This window comes from Bos indicus x Bos taurus, chromosome 27 (genome assembly GCF_003369695.1).
Source record: "Bos indicus x Bos taurus breed Angus x Brahman F1 hybrid chromosome 27, Bos_hybrid_MaternalHap_v2.0, whole genome shotgun sequence".
Classification (NCBI taxonomy): domain Eukaryota; kingdom Metazoa; phylum Chordata; class Mammalia; order Artiodactyla; family Bovidae; genus Bos; species Bos indicus x Bos taurus.
The window spans coordinates 1,289,577-1,309,430 of record NC_040102.1 but is presented as its reverse complement, the minus strand read 5'-3'; the positions used below and the strand labels follow the sequence as shown (position 1 = coordinate 1,309,430).

Genomic DNA, 19,854 nt, shown 5'->3' with positions numbered 1-19,854 from the left:
TGAGGTCAGGGTGCTGGCGTGTGGGGGCGGCGTGGGGACACACACGGAGCACAATGTCCAGGCCTGCAAAGGCCGGCGCCTGACGCTGCAACTGCACAGCAGTAAGAACAAGGCACACGCCAGGCCGAAGTTAGACGTGGCTGCCAGCCCACTCCCGTCGCTGTGAGGCCAGGCCCTGCTGAGGGAGGTGTGGCGTCTCCGCTCCACGCAGGGGCTTCAGCCGGGGTCCCTCCGAGCTCTCTGGGTTCCCAGGTGTCAGAGAAAAACGACAAGTTTCTGAGTTTTTCACGTCACTAAACATGATCTAGCAAAACCGTGTATACACTGTATAGTTTAGTTATGGAAAAGAGGGAAACTTTTATCTAGAAAGAGAAATGTTGAATTAGTAAGCTCTCCCACTAGAGCAGAAGTTTAGTAAAGGGAGGTGAACTGAAAGCACCCACAGGGGTGTGTGCACCACTCTTCTGGGTGAGCTGCAAACATGACTCGAACAACGAGAAATCTGTCGGACCTCCTGGGCTGCTGGCTCACTCGGACCCGCTCCCCTCCTCCTGGGGCTACTCCCCCAGCTCTGGGTCCTGCCCACCTCACGCGGGCTCCATCAGATGGGCAGATCAGGTGAGAGCTTGGAGCCCTGAGGAGAGGACCCTGGGGGATGCGTGCAGGAGCCAGCCTCCTGCTCCGACCCCAGAGGGGCCCCCACCCCCACCCGACAGCTCCGCACCCCGTCCTGGGGCAGCCTCTGGCCTTTGTGAGGCACAGGGACTAGACTCCAAGGTGCACGTGCAGGAGGAAGAGGAGCCGGTCTTCCCATTGTGCTTCTTTAAACAGGGACGCATTGAAAGGAAACGTCAGCCCGTCAGCCCATCGCCAGACCAGCCCTGATGCCGGCTGACCCTGCATGGCGCCCAGCCACACCCATGTGGCTTTGCCACAGGGCTGACTCTCACCCCTGAACTGCTAACACTGCCCTTCCTGGTGGACCCTGCGCCTGTCCTGGACAGGCAGACATGGCCACTCAGTGCTCTGCAAACCGGGGATGCACCTGGGCCCGATGGCCGGGGTCAGCAGGGTGCTGTTGTGCTGCACACAGTTCACGGGCCTCAGCTGCGAGGCTGCTGCCCAGCCGGCCACCACCCAAGCCTCAGGCCCTGCTGTGAAGACGGACGGTGCCAACTCCCCAGCGGGGTTCGTGCCAAAGAGCGAGGCACCCTCGGCATCCAGCGCTGTGACTGTGAAAGCCTCAGAAGCCAGAACAGCAACACCGGCAGAGCCGAGCGAGGGGACGCTCGGGGTGGAGGAGGGCAAACGCTGTCAGGCAGCAGAGACACCGGGATGCTGGGTCATCATCTCAGGAGGCTCCTTCTGCCCGAATGCCAGGCTGTGTCTTCCCAGGAAGTTGGTCGGGGTGGAGCCAACACCAGCTTGGCTGGGACAGGATGCAGAGACTGAACCGGGAAGGTCAAAGTCCCAGTGAGGGTCACATGGGAATCAAGCTGACCTTTTCAGATCTTAACCTGAGTTTTGAGCACGTGAAGACTTATCATCACAGCTGCATCTCCAAGATGGAAAACCTCTGCAGCAAGGTGAACCGCACTGAGAGATACACAGGGACGTGCCTTCAGGTTCTGTGAACTGAGGTCACTTGATTCAAGTTCTGGGCGGTGGAAACAGCCTCGGCCCCCAGGGTCTCTGCGAGGGGAAGAAGCCCCAGGAGGAACGCGGTTTGCTGGGTGTGTTTAACGTTGAAACCGACTCTCCAGTTGAGGCAAGCAGGTGTTAACCTCCTGACCTGTGTGCGCCCCCCACCCCCGCGCTCCCCAGGGCACAGGAGACTCTCACGACCAATAAACCTGTTCTCCAAAAACACTCAAGGGCACTGTCAACAGATACAAGCTTTTCATTTTAATTGCACATTCGTGGCAAGAAAAAGATGTCAGCAGTGTCAAGTCAAACTGTGGGGCCAACACGTGAGGGTGGCGGCCTGCAGCCCAGCACCGCGAGACGGGTCCCCCCGACGGCTCCCTGACTCGAAACCCACAGCGATTAGGAGTAACGGGCTGGCTGCACACCTGGTTAAAAGCAGCTCTCACATCCAGACAAGTGATTACTCTCATCTCCCTCCAGTGTCAGCAGAGCCTCACAAAGGGGAAGCAAAATTCTCGCTTGGATAAGCTTCGCCAGGGAGACGCCCCCTCGGCGGGTGTCGGGGTAATGACCTGCGGGCCTTCTCTCCTGCCCACATGAGCATGGCCGTGAGCAGGTCGCAGGGACGCCTCGGGGGCTGCCCCACAGCCCTCCTGGGGAGACCGCACACAGGCCGGGCAGGACGCTGTCCGTGGGCACGTCCGCTTGGGGCCATCCGGCGCCACGCGGCCGGCACGCACGCCTGGGGGTTGGTGTTGGGGGGCGGCCGTAGGCCGCGGGCTGGGGGTCGAGGCTGCTACCTGGCCTTCTTGGGCTGCGCTGGCCCGTTGGGGGTGCCAGGCGCGAAGTTCCAGTCCACGGGGTTGAGCAGCTGCTGCGTCTTCTTGCGGGTCCAGTAGGGGTTGATGAGCAGCGTGAGGAGGGCCAGGCCGACCACGAAGAGCGCCAGGTGCGGCGGGAAGAGGCTGCGGGCCAGGCCGGCCCAGTGACCCAGGCAGACCCACCACATGTGGTAGGTGAGCACCATGCGGCAGTGGAACAGGTGCACCATGGCCCACTGGTTCAGCCTCCAGAGCCGAGAGTTCGCGCAGCCGGCCTGTCGGGCGCAGAGAGCGGTCAGGGGCGGGGCCGCGGGCCTCCCGCCGCTCGCCCCGCCCACAGTCGCCTGGCGCCTCCCTCCCTGGGACTGCCCCCCCCAGCCCCGAGCTCCCCCCGCCCCGGGTCGTGCACACACTGCACACAGCCAGTGACTAGGCGACGCTGGGAGACCCGTCCATCACCCGTGACCAACCTCCCGAGGCCCCGGGATGAGATGTGACCCCGTTTGTCTTCTGGCACTGTCACCCCAGTAGCCCATGGACACAAGCCCAAGTGAACATGCCCTAAAATTATTCTAAATTCACAGAAAAACTAGCTGTAGCCACAACCCAACAGGGAACCTGAAGACTCTGCACAGCAGACGGGGCATACAGAGATAAGCCTTCGTGGCTTGTGGCGGGGATCTCGCTGCACCAGGACAGCTCGCACACCTCAGACCCAAAAGCTTGTGCACCCCGGCCTGTCCTTGCCGCTCTGGGCCACACTGGGGCTGGGGCTCATCCTGGGCCCCCTCCCAGGGGAGGGCCCATCTGGAACGCGCAGGAAGAGACGGGCCCAGGGAGGCACTGCCGCGGGCCAGGCAGCTGCCTGGTGACCCTGGGAACAGGGAGGGACACGGACACCGACCTCTGGAGGGACCACACTGTAACAGAGGAAGACCCTAACCTCTCAGAGCTGCAGAAGGTGTTCACACAGCTCTGACACGGACAGACGAGAAGCAACGGGACCCGTGACCCAGGGCCGACTTAAAACAGTGGGAAAACAGGAGTTTCTTCCTTGTCTGAAGTACTGTGAACTTCCAAAAATAACTTCACAGAAAATTTGAGTTGCCTGCTGTTTCTAGGCCAGACATGACTGTGTCCTCTTCTACTACCAGGGATGTTTAAATCATCTGCAGATAATACCCAGAGAAACACCCTATTTATTCCAGCAGTTTTAAATATTAAAAACTCTATTTACATTAGCTTCTACCAAGCCTAGGCTAAGAAATGAGTGTGAAGAAAAGCAGAAGGACAAGGCAGAGAGAAACAGCAGGAAGCGGGGAGCCCAGGATTCCCTAACAGGATCCCAGGATCCCAGGAGCCCAGGTCTTTGGAAAAAGTCTTGGATGAATTGGGGCACACATGTTCTCGGATGGAAAACATTCAAAAGGCATTACATTCTTCCCTCCTAGAATCCATCCAGATTTAGTCTAAATAAGAGAATACCTCCCTCCATATTTTATCGCTTTAAAATAACTCTAAATAATTCCACCCATGCAGTAAATGCACCAGGAGGGCTGAAGGTGCCTCAGTAAAGGATGAAATGTGGGGACGCTTCAGAAATAAGGTGATTGCAGTGCAAGAAATAAACAACACAAAATGAGAAGTAAGTAAAATATACGGAGAGCTGATACTGGGCAGCATTTTGACTCCCCAGGGAAAGGATGGATGATGTAATTACATCAGGATGCTTGCTCGCTTCCTGGGAAATCCAATGGGATCTCACTTCCCACCTTACTTAAAAATACTTTTTTTCAAATGGATGAAATGTCAATATTTCAAAGAAAAAGAAAACCACAGAGTACTAGGGAAACAACACAGTTCTATAGAAACAGTTTTATACCCAGTGTGGGGGCAGGCATTCTCCACTTGATGTCAGTCAGAATCATGACTCACACAAGTAAAATTCCTTACACTGTACGATCAGACAGAAAAGTGCAAACACCAAAACATGTAAGGTTTGAGGCTTTCAATGAGAGAGTCCTTACATGAGAAAGATTTAGCCTTTGCCTTGGCCCAAGGACGTTAAATGTACAAACTGCAGAGTGGGGACGTGAGCTAAGCGTGCCCTGGGGTGCACACACAAAGTGCAGAGTGAGTTGCGGATGCTTGGGGGACGGGGGGCCACTGCTCATCCTTTCCACCCAAGAGGCCAGCAAGCCATCTTCCACCCACTGAGTGGTCTCCTCCAAAGTTCACTAAATGTCCTCTTTCCCACGGTTTCCCCACGTGCTGAAAGCAGTCATCTTAAATCACTAACGTCTACACCAGAAGCATGAACTTTTACTCCTACAATAATTGCATTAAGTTCAGAAAACTCCAAGCTTGAGAACTGAGCATTTTTGCTCTTACTCAGGCACTAAAATTTTTGCATTCATCATCACCAAATGCTCTGAGAAAAGCTGGGTCAGTAACAATCTGAGACTGAACCATGAAAGGTTCCTTTGTCTAGCTTGGGTCCCAGCAAGTAGTGTGCCTAGTATATATTTATACATAAATTCACTGTTTTTTTTTTTAATATCAATTCATCTACACCTGGATTAGTGTCTCTCTGGATGAACCAGCTTAGATGTATGAGTGTGTAATTTATTTATTATTATTTCTAAACAGCATTTCAGAACCAAACTGAAGGAGGAAACAGAAGCATGAGCCCATCTGGGGTGTAAACTACATCACACGGTGGTGACGTCCGGTCCTGACACCGCCTGCATCTCATCAAACCAGAGTCCACGGCGAGAGTGCCTGGACCCCGAAGCCCTACGAAGCAAGAACTCGGCAGCTTTATGAAAGGCTTAGAGGGGTTTCAGCATCTGAGTGGCATTTACTCCCAAGGCTCAACAGGACCTGAACTAGAACTAGTCTACCTGGACACACTGGCTCTGAGCTGTCCTAGCTGAGGGGACAGCTTTGCTGTGGGGCCGCTGGCCATGTGGTGAACACAGCAAGGCTGCAAGAAGGGGGTCCCATTCCCAGACCCCCCTTTTTCATCTCCATCCTAAGTGAATGGCATCCAAACACTTCAGAGGGAAAAGACCCCAAACAAAGTGCCTCCCTCTGGGATCCCCCCCACAGCTGGGGTCTGTCTGCTTCCTGAGGAGGGGGGCCGCCCCACCTCGGGAGGAGCTGCCAAAGACCCCCTCCCCAGTGCCTGACGTGTGAGGGGCGCTGGGGGAGGCCTGTGTGAGCTGCAGGCCACAGGCAAACTCCGTCGTGAGGAATCAGGGACCCACGGAAAGGGCCCTGCCGCCAGGACAGGCCCCCAGGAGCGACAGGACGGTCCATGTCCCACAGCACCCTGGGGTCAGGAGGAGACCCCAGCTCCCTGCTTCACGCCAAAGAGGGAGGGGCTGGGGCGTCCAGCACCCCAACTTGTGAGCAGACAAAAGCCACAGCCTCCACCCTCCCCCAGGAGGATGCTGACAAGAAGGCCCAGGGCCTGGGCTGGGCCGATTGACCGCGATCTGGGAAGAGGTCAGCTCCCTCTGACGCACAGACTCCAACAGAGGCCCGGAGATGAGGCACAACATTTCACTCCACACAGAGGGACAAGACCCATCCCCAGCCCTGCTGAGGGGAGTCCCTGGGACTGGCACAGGATGCTCCCCGGGGGCAGGAGGACACACGGACAGAGTGGGACACTGGGCTTCCCTGGTGGCCCAGGCGCTGGGAATCCGCCTGCCAGTGCAGGGACAGGGCTTGGTCCCGGGTCCGGGACCCCACACGCAGAGCAGTGAAGCCCACGTGCCACAGCTCCTGAGCCTGAGTGCCCTGGAGCTCATGGTCTGCAACAGGAGAAGCCACGGCGACGAGAAGCCTGACATGGCAACCAGAGAGGGCCTGTGTGCTGCGGCAAAGACCCCGTGCGGCCAAGAGAAACACACGGTTTATAAAAATGGAACGTTAGTGAACAGATGAAATATAAACAAAGTCCCAACGGAAACCAAGGAGCTGAAGAACACAATAACTGAACTGGAAACTCACCAGGGAGGTCCCAGTCACCTACAGGTTCAGTGTAAGGTGCGTCAGGTCCTCAGTCGAGTCCGACTCTTTGCAAGCCCCTGGACTGTAGCCCACCAGGCTCCTCTGTCCATGGGACTCTCCAGGCAAGAATATTGGAGTGGGTTACCTTTTCCTTCTTCAGGGGATCTTCCCGACCCAGGGATCGAACTCAGATCTCCCGCACGGCAGGCAGATTCTTTACCATCTGAGCCACATGGCAGGTGTACAGTGTAACCCCTGCCAAAACGCCAAGGGCATTTGTAACAACAATAAAAGTCTAAAGTTCACACGAAACCACAGAGGACCCCAAATACCCAAATCAACCTTCAAAGAAAAGAACAAGGCTGGAGACACCGCATCTTCTGACGAACATTACACCAAAAACAAAGGCAACGGAAACATAAACAACCGGGACGGCAAACTAAAAAGCTTCTTCAAAGCAAAGGAAACAACAGAGTGAAAAGGCAACCTACAAAGTGGGAGAAAATATTTGCCAACCATATGTCTAATAAGAGATTAATCTTGAACATATGAACTCCAGGGATTCCCTGGTGGCTCAGTGGTAAAGAATGCCGCCTGCCACTGCAGGAGACACAGGCTTGACCCCTGATCCAGGAAGACCCCACGTGCTGCACAGCAATTATGCCCTTGAGCAACACCTACTGAGCCTACACTCTGGAGCCCAGGAGTCGCAGCTACCGAGCCCACGAGCCCCAGGGCCCACGAGCCGAAAAAAGAGAAGCCTGCCACTGCAACTGGAGGGAAGACCCTGTTCTCTGCAACAAGAGGAAAGTCAGTGAGCAGCAACGAAGACCCAGCACAGCCAAAAATAAATAGATAAATACATAAAATTGTTTTTTAAAACAGGACTACAACTCAACAGTAAAAAATAACAAAGACTCTGATTGAAACGTGGGCCAAGGACTTGAACGGTTTTCCAAAGATGACATACCAATGGCCCACAGACAGATGAAATGAAAACATGCTCCCTGTCACCAGTCATCAGGGAGAAACAAGACCGAAGGCAATGAGCCAACAGCCAAGAAATAAAGAAAGCATACACTGCTGAGGACATGGAGAACCTCGAATTCTGCGCTGCTGGTGGGAACAAAGAATGTGCAGCCACTGTGGGGAACAGCGCGGGGGGGTTTGTTTCTAAAACCGGAACTGCCTTAGGGCCCAGTAAAGGAACCGAAACCAGGATCTGGAAGGGCCTCAGCGCCCCTGAGTTCACCGCAGCGCGAGTCACAGTGACTGAGGCTGAAGCACCCCCGACCGCTCCCTGACGGACGGCGGGCGAGGAGAACGCGCTCACACTCGTAACGGGAAACCCTCCAGCCCGAGAAAAGGAGGGAGCTCTTCAGTGTGCGACAGCACGGCCGGACCCGGAGGACGTTCACCCAGTGACACAAACCAGGACAGGAGAGACGGCACAAGTGCATGTGGACGAGGCATCCGGCAGCCCTAAGTCAAACGGTGGAGGGCGGCTGCCGGGGGTGGCAGGGAGGCAGCAGGGAGGTACCCATCAACAGGCAGCAGGCTTCAAATCAAACGGGACGAGTAAGCTCCAGAAACCTGCTGCACACGTGTCCTACGGCTGACAATGCTGTGCTGGCCACGAAGATGTGTGTAAAATAATGCAACGTGAAATAAAACCTTCAAGAGACACACAGAAAAAGCACATTTTCAAGGGCTTACGAATACTGTCTACTGAGACCTCCCTGGCGGTCCAGGTTAAAATTGCACTTTCCAAGGCAGGGGACACGGGTTTGATCCCACTCGCCAGGGGGCGTCTGCAACTAAACCCGTGAGCCGCAACTCCTGAGCCACAGCGCCACCATGAAGACGCGACACAGGAACCAAGTGAGCATCTACCGAAAGCCCTGTCCACCACGGCAGACACGACATCCAGCACGTCTTCTTTTGCCATGGCTGGAAGCCTGCTGAAAATTATTAAAATGCAATTCGATCAGAATGAGCTTCCTACTGCCTTTAAGCTCTAACCCAGCCTGGGGACAGCACAGGCCACAAGGGGCCAGCAGCAGGGGCGTCAGGGGTGAAGGGACTGCGGCCGGGCGCAGAGGCTATGGAGGAACAGACTGAGCAGGTGTGGGGGGCCTACCTTCAGCAGCATCCAGGAGATGCAGGTGAAGGGCGTGCTCATCTCCAGGAGCAGCGTGACCATGGGCAGGTAGTGGCCGGCTTGGAGGTTGACCGCAGACCCGAGAAACCCCAGGAAAGCGAAGAGGTGGTGCACAGCCAGGAAGCCGTCGAAGGTGTGGAAGAGCGCATTGGACACATGAAGGGCGAGGTTCTCGAAGAAGAAGAAGCCGGTCGCCGTGGTGATGTGGAACCAGCACCAGTCCTGCTGGCCGAGTGCCTTGTCAGCCTGGAGCACGGGGTCCAGCAGCAGCGCCCACAGCCCCGCCGCGGTGCCCTGGATGCCGAAGACCGCACGTGTGGCCGCCAGGTTCCAGAAGACCTGCTCGCGGGCCGCCAGCGAGCGGTAGGTGGCGTTCAGGGAGGAGGACAGCCGGTGGCAGACCACGAAGACGCCCAGGTAGAAGGCACAGCCGGCGGCCACCAGCACCCCGCGGACCCGCCCGGAGGTGTAGTCCAGGTCAAGGGCACCAGCGCCCAGGAGGCTCATGCTGCCCATGTCGTCTCAGCCAGGCCGGGGTCCACACGCTGCACCAGGGCCGCAGCCCCCGGACCCTCATGCGCCCGTCCTCACCCTGGGGAAGAACAGAGCCTGACCTTCTGCTGGCCGGACAGAGCGGCACGCAGGCCGCGCCCGCGCCAGGAAGACGGTCACAGCACGGGCAACAAGCCCCCACCTTGTGCTCCTGCATCTGGGTGACACACACACAGCAAGAAAGCTTCCACTGGAGGGAAAGACGCATAAGAGACAGTGACATGACAGACGGAGGGGGTGTGGACGGGGCAGGGAAAGACACTGGCCCGACTCATCTGTGTGTGCACGTCTCTGTGTGTATCTCTGTGTGTACATCTGTGTGTGCGTGTATCTCTGTGTGTAATCTGTATGTCTATCTATGTGTGTACATCTATGTGTGTGTATCTCTGATCCCTGTGCATATGTGTATGTGTGTACACATCTGTGTGTATCTCTGTGTGTGTACATCTGTGTGCATGTATCTCTCTGTATGTACATCTGTATGTGTATCTGTGTGTATACATCTGTGTGTGCATGTATCTCTCTGATCTCTGTGCATATGTGTATCTCTGTGTGTGTGTACATCTATGTGTGTACACATCTGTGTGTATCTGTGTACATCTATGTGTGCGTGTATCTGTGTACACCTGTGTGTACATCTATGTATGTACACATCTGTGTGTGTGTATATATCTATATTTCTGTCTACTGTGATGTTCTGACATCTGGACTCCCTAGACACCACCCTACTAGCCAAGGGCCCACCAGGAGCCGCCCATGACCTGTGCCAACCCCCCCGGCCAGGCCCAGCCTCTGCCACCTGCCCTATCCCCCGGGAGAGGACACCCCTCTGCCTGGATCACCCCGGCCGGGTGCCTGGCAGCTCAGAACACCCCTGTCGCCCAAAGCCCAGAGAAATCACTAGAACAGGCCAGTCTCGTGTTCACCCCACCCTGCCTGCCTTTCCCAGCAAACCCCAGGACAGGCCGTGGCCTCCATCCCACTCTGTCCTGCCCTCTGCCCTCTGAGCCCCGGGCCCCACCTCCAGGCCCTGTGAGCACCACGGGCTTTGTTGTCCTCCGTGGCCACACCTGCCTGACCCTCTCAGAACAGAGCCCGGAGCCATCTGGTCCCGCAGTGGTCAGCTTCCAGCTAAACAGGGTGAGGACCAGCTCCGATAGGAGTGGGCCGGGCAGATGGAAGGAAGCCTCACCGTCCAGAGCCAGGCTCCACACAGGGGCCGTGCGACCCTAAGCTCTGCTGAAAGGCAGCCCCTCCCGAGCCTTCATCCTGTCCACCCCCTCCCTTCACACGTCCCCCTGGCACTGCACTCCGAGCCAGCACCTCACTTCATGGAGCTCTGTCTTGAAATGGGGGTTCCCCTTCCCCTGTGACCCTGAAAAGCTCTGACTAAACAACTCGAGCTCTCCAGGGGAGTGGCCTGTACAGAGGCCTCTTCTCCAAGGCTGGCGGACCCTGGGGCCCCGGGACTAAAGAACCAGGAACAGGGCGGTAGGTTCTGACCCCGGCTCCACAGTTTAGGAGAGGGAACCCAGGAGCCGGAGTCTGACTGCAGGATGGAGGTCGGCGGAGAGGAGGGCAGGAGCCGATGCGGGGCTGCTGGCTGGGGGTCTGCCCGGCTCATGGGACCGCGGATTCCCAGGAGCCAGGTGAGCCCAGGCCGCTCCACAGACCTCTGACCACCACGTCCAGGCCCTCAGAGCGGGGCCGGGGGCTCAGACCGCCTGAGGACTCACCTGTTCCTTTCAATCACGCAGGGCGCCCCGGGCACCTGCCCAGGGCCTGCCCTCACTGCCCTGAAGGGCCAGCTGCGGGCATGTCTGACATGCCCAGGTGCCCTAAGCAGGTACAGAACCACTGAACATGCCCAGTGCCCCCAGCTCTAGGGCCCTGCGACTCTGAGAAGCAGTGGTTTAGTGGCTTCCTTTTCCTAACCAAGTAAATGCAACTGAAAGCGTGTGAACGTCTCCTGTGTGCTGCAGGTGGTTTTAACTGTGAGCCAAGTTAAAAACCAAACCAAACCCAGTCATCCTGGAGAGAAAGCCCAGAACAAACCAGCACCCCCCATGCCACGTCCCCGCCTCTGACCTTCCTGCTGCCCACCAGGCGGCACACAGAGACGTGCGGTCCTGAGGGGCCAGGCAGAGGGCCCGGGAGGGTGGGAAGTGGAGACGTGAGGCCGCAGCAGAGTCGACCACCCACCTCTGAAGACACAGGAGAAGCCAGGGCAGAGGAGAGGGCGGCTCCCAGCACCCAGGAACCAGGGAAACCACTGGCCTCCAGAGTCACTGACAGGCAACCTCAGCCTGGTTCCGGGTCCTCACGCCTTCCAGGATCTGTGCTGCGGTCAAGGCAGACACTAAAGCTCCCAGGCCAGACAAAGCCGAGGTGGGACCCATCAGACACATGGACGCAACTCCCTCTGCAGACTTGGGAACTGACCCCAGGACTTCACCCCAGTACCCGACCTCAGTACTCCACCCCCAGTACCCTACCCCCAGTACTCCACTCCAGCACCCAACCTCAGGACTCCACCCCCAGTACCTGACCCCCAGTACTCCACTCCAGCACCCGACCTCAGGACTCCACCCCCAGTACCCAACCCCAGTACCTGACCTCAGTACTCCACCCCCAGTACCCAACCCCAGGACCCACCCCCAGTACCTTGCCTCAGTACTCCACCCCCAGTACCTGACCCCAGTACTCCACCCCCAATACTCCACCCAAGTATCTGACCCCCAGTACTTCACCCCAGGACCTGACCCCAGGACCCGGTCCCAGTACTCCAGCCCCAGTACCTGACCCCAGTACTCTACTCCCAGTACTCAACCCCAGTACTCCACCCCCAGGACCCAACCCCAGTACGTGGCCTCAGTACTCCACCCCCAGTACCTGATTCCAGTACCCCACCCCCAGTACTCCACCCAAGTACCCGACCCCCAGTACTCAACCCCAGTACTTCACCCCAGGACCTGGTCCCAGTACGCCACCCCCAGTACCCAACCCCAGGACCCACCCCCAGGACCTGGCCCCAGTACTCCACCCCCAGTACCTGACCCCAGTACTCTACTTCCAGTACTCAACTCCAGTACTCCACCCCCAGTACCCAGCCTCAGTACCTTGCCTTAGTACTCTACTCCCAGTACCTGACCCCAGTACTCCACTCCAGTACCTGACCCCTAGTACTCCACCCCTGGGACCCGACCCCAGTATGTAACCCCCAGGACTCGACCCCAGGACTCAACCCCTGGGAGCTGACCCCCATACTCCACCCCCAGGACCTGACCCCAGTACTCCACCCCAGTACCCAACCCCCGTACCCCACCCCCGGGACCCGACCCCCATACCCCATCCCCGGGACCCGACCCCCAGTACCCCACCCCCGTACTCCACCCCCAGGACTCCACCCACAGGACTCAACCCCAGGACTGGACCCCCCGTACTCCACCCCCAGGACTCGATCCCAGTATACCCGCCCCACCCTGGTCATTGCTCAAGCCCTCCCTGAACACACCCTCCTGCAGAGCTGCCTGCTCAGAGCTTCTGGGCAGGTTGGGCAGGTCCAACCTGTCACCCTGGGCCTCAGGGATACACAGGTGAGGTGACCCATCTGAGCCATGAGGGGCAAGTCCAGGCCTTGGGTTGGAGGTAGTCTGCAGGAACCTAGTCAGCGGCCAGAGAGCCCGCAGAACCCTGAGGTGGCACTGCTGCCCCTTGGCAAGCAGCACCCCAGGGTGCAGCAGGGCCCTGCTCAGGAAGGCAGCACAGACCAGAGGGTGGCGGGCAGAGCTCCAGCGGCTCAGCGCCTGCCCCCCACCCCACCACACCCCTCACCTTCTAGGCAAGGGGACCCGGGGCCAGCTGGTCCCGTGGCAGCAGGCTGGCCTTACCTCAGAACCCAGCTCGAGGTCACTGTTGCTTCCCCCTGCACAGCCACACCCAGGAGCATGGTCCCCTGCTCTTTCAATCCTGGGGGGCTCTGGAGTCACCCCACTGCAGCCCCTGCTTCTGGGCAGCCAAGGCCCCACAGCTAAGGGGAAGGGGCTCCGGGGCTGGAAAGCCCGCCTCTGCACCACAGGCCTCCATTTACTTCGGGAAATCAATCTATGTACAAACTTCGTCTCTTTCACAAGATTCGGTGGTTTTGGCCGCTTCCCTGCACTGGACCAGGTGTCTTAGGAAACTGAAGAGAAGGGTTTCTGCTGCCCCATCCCGGGGACCGGGGTCTTGCCACCAGAGCAGGTGTGAGCTTCCACCGTTCTCTGGAGGCTACACTGATCCAAAACTTGGAAATATATCAGAAAGAGGGAAAAGCAGGCTTTCTTAAGGCACCCTCGGTCGCTTGCAGGCCTCTGAAGGTCACCTGACCTTCCAGGGCACACAGCAGGTCTGTTTGGCAGGGACTGCACTGTGAGGTCAGCCAGAGGCACCTATTAGGTGCGGCGTTCCTGGACTATCCCCCGCTCCAACCGCCGACCCGTAGTTGGTTCTGTCCTCTCTGACGGTCTTTCCTCAGTGAGTTAGTCCAACCTGATCTGTGCTCCCTGTTTGCTCAGGAATTACGTCTCTGTATTTTGAGAATTATACTTCAGCAGCTTTTAAACATTTTTTTTCCCAAAATTTAAAGACACGCTCAACATGGTAAAGCAATCATACTTCAAAAAAAAAAAAAAAGAATATCACTGATTTGAGAATGCAGAGCAGAGCTCGTGTGAAGACATGCAGGAAGATCCCACTGAGTTAAAGATGAGATGTGGCAGCAACTGATGGCTTGGAGAGAACCAGCCAAGTCTTTAAAAAACTGGTCAATTTCCATCTCACCTTGTGGAGCTCTCCTCTTTTACTTTTCAGTACTTTTCATCTCCTAAAAAAGCTCCTATTCCCTATTCCACCCACAAAATTGCATCTCTTTAATCTGCAGTGTGAAAGAGGTGTTCTCCAAGTTTTAAAGTGGTACAACCCATTTTACGTCAATATTTAACGCAGAATAAACTTAATTTTTGACATTCAAAAAGTAAGTAAAAAAACACTCTCAATGAACATAATTCAAAAAATATAAACAAGTCCTACAGCCAGCACGACCTGGTCTGGGCCGGCCTGCCAGTGTCCTCTCGGACCGCCCGCGGACTGCACCCCTCCCACCGCGGCCCGAGCCCCGCGCGGCTCACCTGCTGCCGGAGCGACCTGACCACTGCCCGGCCCACCTGCGGACAGGACGACTGCCCCTCTGCATGCTCACCTGCGGACAGAGCGACCTGATCCTTGCCGGCCCATTTGCGTAAGGGGCGATTAGACCCCCGCGCGGCTCACCCGAGGACGGAGCGACCTGGTCACTGCCCAGCCCACCTGCGGACAGGACAACCTGACCCCCTGCGCGCTCACCTGAGGACGGGCGAGCCGGATCCCGCCCCCACAGTCCAGGCCTGGCCGTCACCACCGCTGACTGCACCTGGTGGGCGCGGGGATCCTCAGCGCGGGGCTGGGGCTCTCAGATCGTCGAGGAGACGCGGACCAGTAGGAGAACCCGGCCCCGCCCAGCGCCCACCCGAACACCGATGTGTTGAGACCCTCGCGCCCGGCGCTGCGCATGCGCACCAGGGGGCGTGGCCTCCCAGCTATGGGCGATACCAAGGGTGCGCGCTGGGCGGGGGCGCGGGCCGTACCACCGCACGGAGGGGTGCGGGCCATACCACCGCGTGCAGGGGGCGCGGGCCGTACCACGAGCGTGGGGTGGGGCGGAGCTCTCTGGCCTCTAGGGAACCAGGCCGGGACGCGCCCTTCACGGCCCAGGTCTGTTCCTCCGACCGAGATGGACCAGGAAAGGGCCGCCGGTCCCGCACTCGCCGGGAACGCAGCCCGACCACGCCTCGGTTCCCCCGCCGCGCCCCGCGGAGACACCCGGCGGAGCCCCGGGCCCGCAGTGATCCCCCGGCAGAGGCCGCGGGCGCAGTTTCGCTTCCCCTCGGGCGGGCAGGTAACCAGCTCCCTACAGGCTGGCCCCGCGCGCGCCGGGGCAGCCGGCTCCGGGCGCCGGCCGGGCGCGCGTGCCCGGGGCGGGGACCGCACTGCTGCCCGGTGGCTCGTGGGGCCGTGAGGTCGGCGGGTGAACCCCCCCTCTCCGCCTCCTGGTCCCCGCCCAGCATGGGGGCCTCACCCCGGGAGCACGAGGCCGGGCTCTGGAGCTCCGGGACCACCTCCCGGCCTGGAGCCAGGCAGCCCTGCGCCCCGGATGGAGCAGCGGGGAGAGGCCGTGAGACCCCGCTGACCCGCGGCCCTGCTCACACCCGGCCGCCCGCGTGCTCCTGTGTCCCCAGCAGCGCCCTCCCCGCGGTCTCATCCCCGAGGCTACCTCCAGGGCACTTGTCACCGCTGGGCATCCTGTGCTCTCTTGCGTTTGTCCTAGTTCCCTGTTGATTTTCTGACTGTGGTGTTAAGTAGCCCCTGGGCCCGTGCCCGGCACCTCCGCGGCGACCAGTGACCAGAGCGGGTGCGGCAGAAAGAGCCCGTGGGGTCCCATGGGAAGCGGCCTCTGCCCTCCAGCCCCACCTTGACCCGCTGCCTGAGGCGCCCGCAGTCACTTGACTGAGCTGCAGCAATGCCGCCCAGCCCGCAGACTCTGCAGTTTTCTTGCCCCTGTAACCCGTGAGGAGAACCACGGCCTCAGCCACCTCTCAGGACTTCTCTGAGGATGAAATAAGACATGGACATTATCAGCGCCCTTGAAAAGAAAGTATCGATTACTGTGTCCTTCCAGCACACTGGAGGTTTCCGCTCACACTCGGGCATGCCTCATTGTCTAGGTTGAACCCCGAGTCCTACCTGTCCTGTGGAAATAGATGTGAACCGCTGGGGGAGCCACCGCCTCCGCCTCCCGACCTCGGCCCTGGAGAGGCTCCGGAGCACGCGCTTAGTTCCGCGCGAGGCGGTGACCAGGCCGCCTTGCAGAAGAGGAGCTGGGGTCGGCGGCGCCAGGTGATGACTTGCTAGTCACACGGGCAGTAAATTCCTCAGTGCTTTCAAGGGTCTTGCATTCTGCTCTGCTATCTTTAAAGCACCCTGAAAAAACCAGTCATGTTTTCCGAAAATTACAGGTGTAACTAGTGATAAATAACCGGGGGAATTGAGGAAGCCAAGCCGGGGTGAGGGATCCCTCTCCCTGCTGTGTGATGTGTGGTGTGAGTGTGTGACCAAGCTAAGCCCTTTCTGTAAATGGTCGATTGAGGAAGCCAAGCCGGGGTGAGGGTAACTGACTGACTGGTCCCATTTCCCACAGGGCTCCGGGAGGCCGAGTTTGGGGGTCCAAGCTGTGAGAGTGTAGAGAAGAGGACGGAAAACACAACTTGTAGAGGAGGTGGCCAGGGTGGCATCTTTCTTTCTGATATAAGCAGTACACGCTCATTGTTTCATCAAGAAAAAGACAGGTTTTTAGAAGACATTAGCAGACGGGGCGGGGGGGAGCGGCTGTTGGGATTTCTCCTCTCTTCCTAAGAACCAAGGGAGGGAGGGAGGGATCTCCCCAGTTTTAAACCCGGGAGTCACTCTCCGGAGTGGAGTAACTCTGGAATGTTACACTGGAGAGTGGTACCCCCACAGCCTGCTGCCAGTCAACAGTTGAAAGCACTGGACCTGTGCTGGCCATCTGCGGATTACAGGTCAGAAACAAGCACAGACTCTGGATTCTGGCTATGCTGGCGATCGGGGTCCCCCCAGCTCGAGCCAGGCTGCCCTCCATCCTCAAGGCCCGACCTCGGGTCTGTCTTTGCACCTTTGGTTCAGCTTTAGCACAAATCCCCCATGCTGGATATCTGATCAGATTCCTCAGCCCCACCTCCCCGTTATCACCTGGGCCTCCCTGTTAAGTGTCCAGTGAGAATGCCCTGACCTTGATGCTTCCTGCCGGGAACATCCGGTCCCCCAGCCCCCCAGACACACCCTGCTCCTTGGCTGTGACCCTACTTGTCCCTGTTGTATTTGAAGGTGAGCCCAGTCTCCTCCCCACTGCCCCCACCACGCAGGTCCCCACACGGGTCTCGTGGTGCCTTGAACTGGAGCTGCTCACTGTTTCAGCAACTAGTCTTGACAGGGTCAGAGTGAAGGGTCAAAGTGGGCGAGTAAATAATTCATCCCACTCGGGGGCTGTGAGTAGAACAATACGGGAGACCCCTGTAGATCTCTCTCATGAGAGAGACTCGCATGATCTCTCAAGAGAGCAGGCTTGCTGAGCAACAGAACTGCACGAGACATGCCCCCAACGACAAAACAGCGGCGACGTGAGACCCACATCCTGCCCGTGAGCTCAGTAAGTTAGGGATCCCCAGAACGTGCTCTCTGCACACACAAAAAAGCAGTAATTTGTGGACCTTGCTTAACCAGGTAGAGTCAAGAAGACTCCCTTGCTCAGCCTGGAGGAGGAGCTGATGATGGAAGCATGACCTCTACTCAAGAAAGACAAAGAAGTTCTCCTCCCCTCCCCACTTTTCCTCTGATTGTAAAACTGTAGCCAGTGCGTTCTCAGGGCATCTTCTATTCTAATAAAGCACCTCTTACCTACCACCTTGCCTCTCACCCCATTCTTTGTGCTCCGAAACATAAAGGACTGTGTACAGGAGCTCTTTGAAGCCCCCAAAACAGCACTCACTTGGTTTCAGTCTCATGAATACTGCTGCTGCTGCTAAGTCACTTCAGTCATGTCCGACTCTGTGTCATCCCACAGACGGCAGCCACCAGGCTCCCCCTTCCCTGGGATTCTCCAGGCAAGAACACTGGAGTGGGTTGCCATTTACTAGTTCCTTAACAACTGTGGCAAAACAAACACTTCCTGGAAACAAAAGACATTTATAACAGAAAAATGTACCTTCCTAGAGTCATTCCTGCTCCTGTTGAGTATTCATTATGTCCATTTCTTTCTCTGCAAAGCATAGTTTTGAACCACCAACCACGGTGCCTATGGCTTGGATCCAAGAGTCTGAAAACACACTAAAGGCTCAGGCTGGGGTCTCAACTCTCTCTCGCCAGTTTTACTCCTACTGCTCTGGGACCTCGGAAGCCTTGATTAACCTCTGAGCCACAGACAGGAGAAGATGAGATTGGTCTAGTCTCTTCCAGGGACTTCCCTGGTGGTCCCGAGGCTAAGACGCGGTGCCCCAACACAGGGGCCCGGGTTCCATCCATCCCTGGTCCGGGAACTAGACCCCACATGCTGCAACTACGAGTCTGCGTGCTGCAGCTAAAACCCGACACAGCCAAATCAGTAAAATAAAAATAAATATTAAAAGAAAAGTCTCTTTGGGCATCCAGGCTTCTCCTCCTTGAGTGTCAGCTAAGCCGGTTTGCCTCTGGTGCAAATAACGAGCTGGAAGCTAATGGCTGTCATTATCGTGGGTTACAAAGAATCCTTAAGTCTCCCCTGGCCAAACACATCACTGTAACAACGAAACCTCCTCGAGAAAACTGCTGGTTCTAGCGCTGCAGAGTCAGGCTGCTTCCGGGGCCAACTGAAGTACACCCTCAACTGGAACACCCCCCCTCAGGGCCAAGTCTGGACAGTCTTGTCACGGCGTGGGGGAGGGTGCCCTGGATGCTGTACTCCCCGGAAGATGAAGCACAAGAAACATCAGCCCTGTGGGGGCCGGGGGTGGAGATGCCCTAATTACAAACAGAAACCCTGTGAGAGACGCCCCCCAACCAGTCGGTCCAGTTCCACCTCTCGGGTTGGTCCCAGATGGAAATCAGGTGACCTGGAGGGTCAAGCGCAACTGTGAGAAATGCTCGATTCATACCACAGAGAGATTTAATGACCTTGATCTCTCACCTCGGTTATTATTTTACAGACAAATTTACAGACTCAAAATTTGCCGTCCATCCCCCGCCAAACAGAGCACAAGGTGATACACATATCAAATACACAGGCACGTAAAGAAAACGGGATTGAGTGTTCCCAATGTCAGGTAGAATACTGTAAGCAGGCAAATCCCAAAAGTAACACACTGAGACAGGACATGCAAAATCGCCAAACAGCAAAAACCTACCCGAGAGTTTTCAGTTTTTTTCCCCTGGGAACTGCAGCGTTGGGCGCAGAGACAAGGATGTGAGACTGGGGTCAGCTGAGCAGAAACCACAGCCGCAATTAGCAGACAGACTCCCTACTCGCAGGCCTTTCTCTTTTTACAGTCACCGAGCCAGAGGAGCCATCAACGAGCTGTCCCGCTCACCAGGGCCTGAGGGCCCCGGATGGCCCGACCACCACTATCCTCTGACAAAGTCCTCTGCTCAGTGAGACCAGGGCAGAGTGACTCTGGCTCTCCATAATTACTTGGTAGGCGTGGGGAGTGTCACAGGCAAGGTCTGAGTCACTCTGGACGAAAGTCACCCAGCGCGAGGGCCACAGGACGCCCATGCGCCACTCGGGGCCATGGTCATGCCCGGCGGGGGTGGGGTGGCCTGGCTCCGCGGCCAAACCTGTTTAGTGTGAGTCGTTCCAGGATAAAAACAAGCAGCAGGATGGAGGACGAAGCCTCTAGAGGGTCCGAGATGGGCTGCTTCCGCCTTCACTAGGGAAGACTCACCAGGTTGGGGTGAAATGACACACGCTGACCTCAGAGTCACGGTTCCCAAACAAGACTGCAGACAGGGCTTCCCTCTTGACTCAGTGGA

At 57.5% G+C, this 19,854-nt stretch overlaps 1 protein-coding gene across 5 annotated transcripts; it reads right to left on the bottom strand.

Moving 5' to 3' along the window:
* Nucleotides 1–1,882: 1,882 nt before the first annotated feature.
* On the bottom strand, nt 1,883–19,537 carry CLN8 (CLN8, transmembrane ER and ERGIC protein). 5 transcript variants are annotated; one of them, XM_027529722.1, is made up of 4 exons: nt 14,584–14,806; nt 14,370–14,440; nt 8,629–9,241; nt 1,883–2,743 (listed from the first exon to the last, which is right to left on the bottom strand). In XM_027529722.1, the coding sequence occupies exons 3-4, from the start codon at nt 9,163–9,165 to the stop codon at nt 2,444–2,446; spliced, it is 837 nt and encodes a 278-aa protein (XP_027385523.1). In that variant the 5' UTR covers nt 9,166–9,241; nt 14,370–14,440; nt 14,584–14,806; the 3' UTR covers nt 1,883–2,443. The 5 variants fall into 5 exon arrangements, with proteins under 5 accessions (XP_027385523.1, XP_027385526.1, XP_027385524.1 ...); XM_027529725.1 differs by lacking the exons at nt 14,370–14,440; nt 14,584–14,806 and adding an exon at nt 19,230–19,537; XM_027529723.1 differs by lacking the exons at nt 14,370–14,440; nt 14,584–14,806 and adding an exon at nt 15,551–15,728.
* Between the last annotated feature and the right edge of the window lie 317 nt (nt 19,538–19,854).